At 40.3% G+C, this 12,138-nt stretch overlaps 1 protein-coding gene across 3 annotated transcripts in view; it reads left to right on the forward strand.

Moving 5' to 3' along the window:
- Positions 1–12,138, forward strand: part of syk (spleen tyrosine kinase) — an 88,457-nt gene that overhangs the window by 35,194 nt on the left and 41,125 nt on the right. For 2 of the 3 annotated variants that reach the window (XM_084326740.1, XM_084326741.1), the window contains exons 5-7: positions 6,673–6,754; positions 7,313–7,335; positions 10,890–10,955. In XM_084326740.1, coding sequence (XP_084182866.1) covers positions 6,673–6,754; positions 7,313–7,335; positions 10,890–10,955 — 171 coding nt within the window. The remainder of the gene's footprint in view (positions 1–6,672; positions 6,755–7,312; positions 7,336–10,889; positions 10,956–12,138) is intronic. The other variant, XM_084326742.1, reaches the window with a different exon arrangement.

The raw sequence follows: 12,138 nt of genomic DNA on the forward strand, positions 1-12,138 counted from the left end.
GGTATTATAGAACAGATCATTAGTATTATAGAACAGATCATTAGTATTATAGAACAGATCATTAGTATTATAGAACAGATCATTAGTATTATAGAACAGATCATTAGTAGAACAGATCATTAGTATTATAGAACAGATCATTAGTATTATAGAACAGATCATTAGTATTATAGAACAGATCATTAGTATTATAGAACAGATCATTAGTATTATAGAACAGATCATTGGTATTATAGAACAGATAATTAGTATTATAGAACAGATCATTAGTAGAACAGATCATTAGTATTATAGAACTGATCATTGGTATTATAGAACAGATCATTAGTATTATAGAACAGATCATTAGTATTATAGAACAGATCATTAGTATTATAGAACAGATCATTAGTATTATAGAACAGATCATTAGTATTATAGAACAGATCATTAGTATTATAGAACAGATCATTAGTATTATAGAACAGATCATTAGTATTATAGAACAGATCATTAGTATTATAGAACAGATCATTGGTATTATAGAACAGATAATTAGTATTATAGAACAGATCATTAGTAGAACAGATCATTAGTATTATAGAACAGATCATTAGTATTATAGAACAGATCATTAGTATTATAGAACAGATCATTAGTATTATAGAACAGATAATTAGTATTATAGAACAGATCATTAGTATTATAGAACAGATCATTAGTATTATAGAACAGATCATTAGTATTATGGAACAGATCATTAGTATTCGAAGCCCACAGTATAGTTCAAGGATTCCATGATAGAATTCTGAGGAAAAGTTCCAAAGTTCCCAAAAAGATTTCGGGCCATGAAGAAAAAGAATAATACAATGATTATTTGATATTATCCTTCTGAAAATCAAACTTTCCAGATCAAGTTTTTTAGAATAAACCCAAAGTTACAGTTGGAGAATAATGAGTGTAAAGTAAAAATTTAACAGAATAGAGTCACGTGTAATTTTGTGAAAACATACATTAAATCATTAAATCAATTTGAAAACCTGCAGGGGTCTCCGTTACTTAAGTAAGCAGCTAACTTCATCAAAGAGATGGTAATGTTACCAAACATCACAGCTAACGTTAGCTAACTTTATCAAAGAGATGGTAATGTTACCAAACATCACAGCTAACGTTAGCTAACTTTATCAAAGAGATGGTAATGTTACCAAACATCACAGCTAATGTTAGCTAACTTTATCAAAAAGATGGTAATGTTACCAAACATCACAGCTAACGTTAGATAACTTCATCAAAGAGATGGTAATGTTACCAAACATCACAGCTAACGTTAGCTAACTTTATCAAAGAGATGGTAATGTTACCAAACATCACAGCTAACGTTAGCTAACTTTATCAAAGACATGGTAATGTTACCAAACAGCACAGCTAACGTTAGCTAACTTTATCAAAGAGATGGTAATGTTACCAAACATCACAGCTAACGTTAGCTAACTTTATCAAAGAGATGGTAATGTTACCAAACATCACAGCTAACGTTAGCTAACTTTATCAAAGAGATGGTAATGTTACCAAACATCACAGCTAACGTTAGCTAACTTTATCAAAGAGATGGTAATGTTACCAAACATCACAGCTAACATTAGCTAACTTTATCAAAGAGATGGTAATGTTACCAAACATCACAGCTAACGTTAGATAACTTCATCAAAGAGATGGTAATTGTAACATACTGTGTGTTATCTCACTAACACACTGATGTGATTCGCTTTCTGCATCCGTCGTGTCCCAACGGAGTTGCCGTAGGTCGCGACTGTCCATGAGAAATAAACTACACGTCTACAAGCTAAGTCGTGTCCGTGTCTGCTCGAGTACATTACATGGTGTCAGAAGCGAAAATAAAATAAGAGAAGATGGCATACCCGCACTTGGAACACCCCAAGATCGACTGGGAGGCTTCTGATTTGTATCAGGAGTTTGGGAGATTCAGAAGTCACGTCGAGTTCGTCTTTGAGGGTCCGCTCGCGGAGCTAGAAGCTAACCAGCTAGCCGGCTGGCTAGGTACGTGGGTCGGCGAGCAAGGCAGAGAAATATACAAGACGTTGGACTGGGCTGACGGCGAGAAAGCAGATCCGTCTAAAGTGCTGGATAAGTTTGCCAACTACATCAGGCCAAGGAAAAACAAGCGGATAGCCAGGCACCGTTTCAGGCAAAGGAAGCAAGGACCAAGTGAAGGTTTCGACAACTTTATTAAAGATTTGAGACTCATTCTCATGGACTGTGAGTACCCCAACCCCGACGACATGCTGGTCGATGGAATCATCGCGGGAGTTCGAGAAAAACGGGTCCAAGAACAACTGTTAGATAAAGGGGAGGCGCTAACGCTACCTAAAGCTATCGAAATTCCCCAACGGTTTGAATTGTCACAGAAACAGATACAAATCGTCAGAGAAGAGGATTCACAAGTCTTAGCAGTATCTGTTAAGCCAAAATACACAGTGCAAAATAAGAGAATGTACAATGAGGGACAGACAAAACCTGTGTATCAGAGGAAGGCTCCGGAAAACCAACAAGGAAACTGCACAAGCTGTGGGAGGGACCTCCAGCACAAGTGGAACATGGGGAGGTGCCCAGCTAAAGGCTCAGAGTGTTCCTACTGTCACAAACCCAACCACTGGATGGCAGTGTGTCGCAGGCGTGCAGTTAGCTCTGTGAATGTTGAGTCAGATCAGGATGACGAAATTCTGAACATAAATCTGGCACAGACAGATAACCCAGAGAAGGATAAATGGACAGTAGACCTAAAAATACTGTCTCAGCAAGTGCCGTTTAGGATCGACACAGGCGCTAAGTGTAATACACTAACCGTAGACAGCTATCAGTCACTAATGCACTCAGGTGAGCTAAAACGCTCTAGTAGAATACTCCGCTCGTATACCAATCATAAGATTAAGCCTGTAGCTGCAGTTGATCTACAGATGGCATACAAAAAGTGTGAAGTGAGCGCTGAATTTGAAATAGTAGACATAGCGCAGGAGAACGTGCTCAGTGGAGCTTCAGCAGAGGCTTTAGGCCTTATTGCTCGTCTTGACTCACTTCGAAGCAGTGTAGCCACCACAACACAAAGCATACCAGCTGGTCTGGATGAATTTCCAGAGCTACAACGTACCACAGGCACCCTGCCAGGAAAATACACCATCAAACTGGATGAAGATGCAAAGGGTGTGGTCCACGCTGTCCATCGACAGCCAGCTGCGCTCAGAGAAAAAATTGTAGAAAAGCTACATGAGATGGAGAAAGATGGTTTCATCACCAAAGTTGAACAGCCCACAGAATGGGTTAGCTCTATGGTAGCCGTAGTCCGTAACGGCAAGATAAGAATCTGCATAGATCCGAGTGATTTAAATCAGGTCATAAAAAGGGAACACCACCCAATGCGCACCGTAGAGGAGGTAGTTTCAAGAATACCTAATGCTAAAGTATTCTCAGTGTTAGATGCTAAATCAGGATTTTTGCAGATAGAGCTGGATGAAGCCTCATCCTTACTAACAACCTTTAATACTCTGATAGGAAGGTTTAGATGGCTGAGACTCCCATTCGGGATAAAATGCGCCCCAGAAATCTTCCAGCGCATCATGGATGAGATGCTTGAGGGCATAGCTGGAGCAATAAGTGTCATGGACGATATCCTAATAGCAGCCCCCACAGTCCAGGAGCACGATGCAATCCTCCGCAGAGTGGCGGAAAGAGCTACAAGCTACAATCTGAGACTCAACTTCCACAAATCTCACATCCGCCAAGCATCAGTGCCGTATGTGGGACATCTGATAACAGCTGCTGGTCTACAGCCAGACCCCGCAAAAGTGGAAGCGGTTCGGTACATGACGCCACCAACAGACAAAGAAGGTGTCAAACGCTTTGTGGGCTTTGTAACATATTTGTCAAAGTTCATACCGAACCTCAGTGAAGTGGATGCCCCGCTGCGTCAGCTTCTCAAAAATGACGTGGAGTTTGCATGGCAGCCAGCTCAGCAGCAAGCCTTTGACAGGCTCAGGGAGTTGTGCACGCATCCTCCAGTGCTGAAGTTCTTTGATCCTGCAAAGCCTGTTGAAATACACAGTGATGCAAGCAGCAGTGGATTAGGAGCTGTCCTACTCCAGGACGGTCATCCCATAGCATTCTCCTCGAGGTCACTGACTGATGCAGAGACGCGTTATGCGCAAATTGAGAAGGAGATGCTCTCCATCGTGCACGCATGCATCACGTTTCACAACTACATATTTGGAGCACATGTCACAGTGTACAATGACCACAAGCCACTCGAAGATATTTAAAAAAAATCACTGCTGGCCACTCCCATGCGCATCCAGAGAATGCGTCTCTCGCTGCAGTGGTACGACTTGACAATCAAGTACAGAAGAGGGAAAGACATGGAGTTGCCCGACACACTATCCAGAGCACAGCTCCCAGAGAGCACACCTGAGTTAAGCGGACTAGAGTGTGTCTCCATGCTCAACTATGTTCCAGTAAGTGACCAGAAGTACACAGAGCTGCAAGACAGCACAAAAGAAGAACTAATCGGTCTCCAGCAAACAATTCACCATGGCTGGCCTGAACACAGACGGGAAGTGGCCATTCATGTTCAGCCATATTGGGACTCAAGAAGTCAGCTGGTGCTGTCTGATGGAATCATCTATAAAGGACTGCGTATAGTGGTGCCCCCCACCATGCGTGAGCACATGCGAAAGCTCATACACCAGTCTCACCTAGGCATGGTGAAAAGCAAACAGCGGCCACGTGAAGTGCTATACTGGCCAGGCATGAGTGCAGAAATTGAAGAAATGGTCAGAAACTGTAGCAAGTGTGCAGACTTTCAAAACAAGCTGCCCAGACAACCCCTCAAACCAACTGAAACACCAGAGCTGCCATTTGAAGAGGTAGCATCAGATCTGTTCGAGTTCGAAGGCAAGCAGTACATCCTACTTGTGGATTACTACTCAAAATTCATTGAAGTAGATGTACTGAAAGACATGCGTAGCCGCACCACAATAGAGACTCTGAAAGCTCAGTTCTGCAGACATGGCATCCCTGCCACTCTTCGCACAGACAACGGTCCACAATACTCCTCAGAGGAATTTAAGGACTTCTGCAAGAGCTATGGAATATCACACAAAACATCTTCACCACACACGCCGCACTCAAATGGTGAAGCAGAGCGGGCAGTGCAAACTGTGAAGAGGCTTTGGTGCAAGGCACCAGACAAACACCTTGCGCTGATGGATTACAGGACAACTCCACTAGAGACAGTAGGATTGTCGCCAGCTCAGCTACTCATGGGCAGGAGGCCACGTGATAAGCTGCCTGCTGCTCGTGAGCTACTTGCACCAAGAGGATATGACCCCCACAAAGTCAAGCGTCTGCTGGACACAAGCAAAGACATTCAAAAGTTCTACTACGACCAAAAGAGAGCAGGCAATTCTCATGTTGCTCTTCAGCCTGGGGATGAGGTTAGGATGCAGCCGCATCCTGGCAACAACAAGTGGTCCCCTGGAGTAATAGTGAAACCCCACAGTGCTCCGCGCTCCTATGTTGTGGACTGTGGAGATAGAGAGTACCGCCGCAACAGTCAACATCTTCGCATGAGCACTCCAGCCGCTAACCATCCTCGCCGCTGGGTACAGGAAGAACCGTGGACTGAAACATTAGGCCCACCCGCCGATGAGTTACAACCTCCAGCTCTTCCTAGAATACCCCACTCCCCACCCAAACCGCCTCCGAGCCCCACCCGAGCCCAGCCACCTGGACTGAATGTTACTAGGCGGGGCCGAGTTGTTAAACCTCCAGACAGACTCAATCTTTAAGTGAATTATGCCATGGACTGAATCTATAAGTGACTGTTCTGTTTGCACTTTAAGTACACTCATTTTCAGGTTATTGGCAAAGTCATTAGCTAAAGTAAAGTTCTCACAGTGACTGTTATTTCATTAATTGTTATAGTCATTATAGTACTACAGTTGGATAGTCGGTTTCTAATTAAAGTCTGATTATCTAGTTAGTGTGAAATAATTTAAAATAACAAACAAGCAGTTTTGATTTAAAAGTTTGGTGTGGAAATTCATGCATGTGTTATTGTGTATTGTTTTTGCTAAAAGAAGGGAGATGTAACATACTGTGTGTTATCTCACTAACACACTGATGTGATTCGCTTTCTGCATCCGTCGTGTCCCAACGGAGTTGCCGTAGGTCGCGACTGTCCATGAGAAATAAACTACACGTTTACAAGCTAAGTCGTGTCCGTGTCTGCTCGAGTACATTACAGTAATGTTACCAAACATCACAGCTAACGTTAGCTAACTTTATCAAAGAGATGGTAATGTTACCAAACATCACAGCTAACGTTAGCTAATTTTATCAAAGAGATGGTAATGTTACCAAACATCACAGCTAACGTTAGCTAACTTATCAAAGAGATGGTAATGTTACCAAACATCACAGCTAACGTTAGCTAATTTTATCAAAGAGATGGTAATGTTACCAAGCATTCCACCCCTTGAATGAACTGTAAAAAGCGCTGCATAACATTGTGGGATAGACCAGGGGGGACCTGATGGCGTATTTAATACCATTGAAAACCCATAGTAGACGCCACACGCAGGTGACTCAGTGCTGACCTTTGACCTTCTGGTTTTCCACCAGCTGGTGGAGCACTACTCGTACAAACCAGACGGCCTGCTGCGTGTGCTGACTGAGCCCTGTCCACGCCCCCCCGGAGAAGGAAGTAAGCTACACCACATCTCAACCTGTCAGATGAGAAAACACACAGTACATGTAGAAATCAAGTGTTGTGACGCGATAACTTGATATAAATGTAGTGAATTGGTGAATGTTTGCTTTATTTATTTATTTATTTATTTATTTATTTATTTATTTATTTATTTATTTATTTATTTATTTATTTATTTATTTATTTATTTATTTATTTATTTATTTATTTATTTATTTATTTATTTATTTATTTATTTATTTATTTATTTATTTATTTATTTATTTATTTATTTATTTATTAATTTATTTATTTATTTATTTATTTATTTATTTATTTTAATGTGTATAAAGTATATAATGTGACATGTGGACTAGTATTAATTTTACACTTACACTTACACTTTTACACTTATTACTGTACATATTACTGTATATTTCTGTATATTTTAGACTGTTTACTACTTTACTGTGAGCGATCTGTAGTGCTGACTTTCCCTCTGGATAAATAAAGTATTTCTCTTCTATTCTATTCTATACTATATGAGTAAACTAATTCATTCTTATTCTACAGGGACTATAACAGGCCATCTCGGGGTAGGTTTTCCCACTGTGCACATTGTGTGTGTGTGTGTGTGTGTGTGTGCGGTGCATGTGCGTGAGTGCGTGTGTATTTGTTGCAAAAATGTACAGGGAAAATGTCATTTTACAGTAAGGAGAACCAGGAAACATTTAATCTCCACAACCCTTTTGTTATTTCAACACATATCATAAAACAATATAGCCTACCATAACTAATACGTTTGTGTAAACACATGCACACACGCACACACACATTTATTATCTATATAAATTACCTTTTTCCACGCAAACATGAACTACGGTAGCTTATCTAGTCGTGACATCACTTTATTGGGTATCTCACGGTTGGATGAACACATTTACACATCCGCCAGTGTTGAGCGCACGCCAGCACTACATAGTACACTACATAGTACACTACATAGTACACTACCTAATACACTACATAGTACATAGTACACTACATAGTACACTACATAGTGCACGACATAGTACATAGTACACTACATAGTACACTACATAGTACACTACATAGTGCACGACATAGTACACGACATAGTACACTACATAGTACACTACATAGTACACTTCATAGTACACAACATAGTACACTACATAGTGCACGACATAGTACACTACATAGTACATAGGACACTACATAGTACACTACATAGTACATGACATAGTACACGGCATAGTACACTACATAGTACATAGGACACTACATAGTACACTACATAGTACATGACATAGTACACGGCATAGTACACTACATAGTACATAGTACACTACATAGGACAATACATAGTACACTACATAGTACACGACATAGTACACTACATAGTACACTACATAGTACACGACATAGTACACTACATAGTACACTACATAGTACACTTCATAGTACACAACATAGTACACTACATAGTATACTACATAGTACATAGGACACTACATAGTACACTACATAGTACATGACATAGTACACTACATAGTACACTACATAGTACACTACATAGTACACTACATAGTACACGTCATAGTACACTACATAGTACACGACATAGTACACTACATAGTACACGACATAGGACACTACATAGTACACGACATAGTACACTACATAGTACACTAGATAGTACACGACATAGTACACTATATAGTACACTAGATAGTACACTACATAGTACACTACATAGTACACTTGATAGTACACTGTGTGTGTGTGTGTGTGTGTGTGTGTGTGTGTGTGTGTGTGTGTGTGTGTGTGTGTGTGTGTGTGTGTGTGTGTGTGTGTGTGTGTGTGTGTGTGTGTGTGTGTGTGAATGGTCCGTTTGTCTATGTCTGGGTCTTCTAATATGTCATGATGTGCTCTGTCCATGACTGTATTGTGCCCTGTATCCCTGTATCCCTATCGTGTGTTCTACTATATGTGCCATTGTTTGTGTTTTTATTCTAATGTTATTTATCTTTTAGCTTTTATTCTGTTTGTAGTGCTAACCCCTTACACAGGATTTTAGCCTGTACCTTCTGGCAGGGCGACTGCCAATGGAAATGAGCCTTTTGGCAAAAATTGGGGACATTTACGTTTTTAAAATGTTTTACCCTTTCACTGCCACACGACAGCCGGTTAACTTTCACTGTGACAATACAGAAGGTTAGCCCTTGCTAAGGTTAGCATTTGCGGAGCTAATGATGCTAATGATGGAGCATCGCCGTCGGTTGTGTGATAGTAAAGGGCTAACCTTCTGTCGTGTGGCAGTGAAAGGGTTTATGTACGCTGTCCCCCTTGAACAAATAAAGTAAACCTAAACCTAAACCAGAATAGTTTTAAAGAAGGAAACTTTGGGGTGGCTGGGTGGCGCAGCGTACATTGCGCTCGTCACCAACGCAAGAGACGCCGGCATCGAATCCGGCTGTCAGCGTTGCCTCCGGCTTGGGCCGGTCGTCATACTAACTCAATTGGCAGTCAGCGGGTGGAAGTCGATGGGTGGTAATCTGAACGTTGTGGACAGCGACTCCTACAGGTCGGTTGGGGGACGCCTGCACAGCAGAGACAGGAAATAGCGGGGGTAGTGTGAGCCTCCCACACGTTACACCTCGCCACTGAGAGTCTGCGCTGGCAGGTGAAAAGATGTGACAGGCTGCCTCCTCGTGTATCGGAGGGGACACGTGATGCAAGGCTTCTATCCTCCCTACAAACCGGCCAGTGGGGGGCACATGCGAGCAACATTCAAGACAGGGGAGGGGAGAATTGGCACAGTGGAATTGGGATGGGAGAAAAAAAATTGAAAAAGAGGAGAAAAAAAGTGGAGAAAAAAAAATAAGAAGGAAGCTTTGGAGTAAAGTGACAATAATAATCCACTGTTGCCATGTTTACAGTACAAGCTGTGGACACATGCCCGTAATTGGGTACAAGCCCTGGTAACTAGCTGCCCTTCCTTGTTCCTGCATGAGATCACCTGCACTTCATTCATTTGACTTGTGTTTGTTATGACAGCGAGACACACGGTCACACCATTGAAAAATACGATGTGCCGTCGTGTGTCAACAGAATAATTCAAACCACATGACCGTTCCTGTTGTTTTTGTTTTTGTTTATTTTTTTTTCTGTTACTGTTCGCTCCAATTGGACAGCACCTTGCTTCCTTTTTTTGTGTGTAATTTTCTAAATTGATTCCTGTTGTTACTAAATATATATATATATATATATATATATATATATATATATATATATATATATATATATATATATATATATATATATATATATATATTCATATTTTTTATCCTCTCTTTTATATAGCTTCTCTCTCACTGTAAAGTGTCCTTGAGTCTGAGAAAGGCACTTCTCTCTATAAATCCAATGTATTATTATTAGGGATGTCCGATATTATCGGCCTTGGCATTAAAATGTGATATCGGAAAGTATCGGTTTTCAAATAGTTAGAATTTTTTTTTACATTTATTTAACCTTTATTTTTACCCAGGCAAGCAAGTATGTCATTTTGACTTATTTTCAAAAGTATGCATAATGTTGTGTTTATTCCATGACAAGAGATTATGTAATGTTAATTACCTGAAATTATTCCGTTTTTTGGGGGGGAAACCCTGCATATATCGGTATCGGTTGATATCGGTTGATATCGGTATCAGAAATTAAGAGTTGGACAATATCGGTATATCGGATATCGGTAAAAAAGCCAATATCGAACATCCCTAATTATTATTATTATTATTATTATTATTATTATTATTATTATTATTATTATTATTATTATTATTATTATTATTATTATTATTATTATTATTATTATTATTATTATTATTATTATTATTATTATTATTATTATTATAATTATTATTATTATTATTATTATTATATATATTTTTTATTATTATGACTTCCTTTTGCATTTATTATATCCCACCTTATGTTGAGCTAAACGCCTCTCCCCTTAACCCACATCTGACAGTAACCATCACCTGCATGACCTTTAACCTTTATCACTGTTTAGCGTCACCCTTCTCATGATCTGACCCCCTCTCTGGACCTTGTGCTTTTCTAGAAAGGCGCAACAAGATTTTTCTCCAGACTCAAAAACTACTCCATACCGATACCCGGGCCGATCAAGGTGCACCAAACATGCCCACCGGCACCTCCTTGCCTGCCTCCTCGCTAAGCTCGCTGCCCAGTGGTGACACCGCGTAGCCTGGCATTCCTCCTTAACTCTTCCAGTGTGGTTTTGTTTTTTGCTACGTACTAACACACCTCCTGACAACTTGCCCTGCACTCTGGACCCTGTCCCCCCTTCACCTCCCTTCCCACGTTTCAACCTTAACCTTAACCTTCCGTAGTGTGGTGGTGAAAGGGTTAACCGTCTGTAGTGTGGTAGTGAAATAGTTAACCTTCTGTAGTGTGGTAGTGAAATAGTTAAACTTCTGTAGTGTGGTAGTGAAATAGTTAACCTTCTATAGTGTGCTAGGAAAAGGTTAACCTTCTTTAGTGTGGTAGTGAAAGGGTTAACATTCTGTAGTGTGGTATTGAAAGGGTTAACCATTTGTAGTGTGGTAGTGAAAGAGTTATGTTTACGTAGTGTGGTAGTGAAAGGGTTAACCTTATGTAGGGTGGTAGTGAAAGGGTTAACATTATGTAGTGTGGTAGTGAAAGGGTTAACCGTCTGTAGTGTAGTAGTGAAAGGGTTATCCTTCTGTAGTGTGGTAGTGAAAGGGTTAACCATCTGTAGTGTAGTAGTGAAAGGGTTATCCTTCTATAGTGTGGTAGTGAAAGGGTTAACCATCTGTAGTGTAGTAGTGAAAGGGTTAACCTTCTGTAGTGTGGTAGTGAAAGGGTTAACATTATGTAGTGTGGTAGTGAAAGGGTTAACCGTCTGTAGTGTAGTAGTGAAAGGGTTATCCTTCTATAGTGTGGTAGTGAAATGGTTAACCTTCTGTAGTGTAGTAGTGAAAGGGTTATCCTTCTATAGTGTGGTAGTGAAAGGGTTAATCTTATGTAGTGTGGTAGTTAAAGGTTAACCTTCTGTAGTGTGGTAGTGAAAGAGTTAACCCTCTATAGTGTGCTAGGGAAAGGGTTAATCTTATGTAGTGTGGTAGTGAAAGGGTTAACCGTATGTAGTCTGGTAGTGAAAGGGTTAACCATCTGTATTGTGGTAGTTAAAGGTTAACCTTCTGTAGTGTGGTAGTTAAAGGGTTAACCCTTTGTAGTGTGGTAGTGAAAGGGTTAACCGTCTGTAGTGTAGTAGTGAAAGGGTTATCCTTCTGTAGTGTGGTAGTGAAATGGTTAACATTATGTAGTGT

This window comes from Notolepis coatsorum (assembly GCF_963971535.1).
Source record: "Notolepis coatsorum genome assembly, chromosome: 12".
NCBI classification, from domain to species: domain Eukaryota; kingdom Metazoa; phylum Chordata; class Actinopteri; order Aulopiformes; family Paralepididae; genus Notolepis; species Notolepis coatsorum.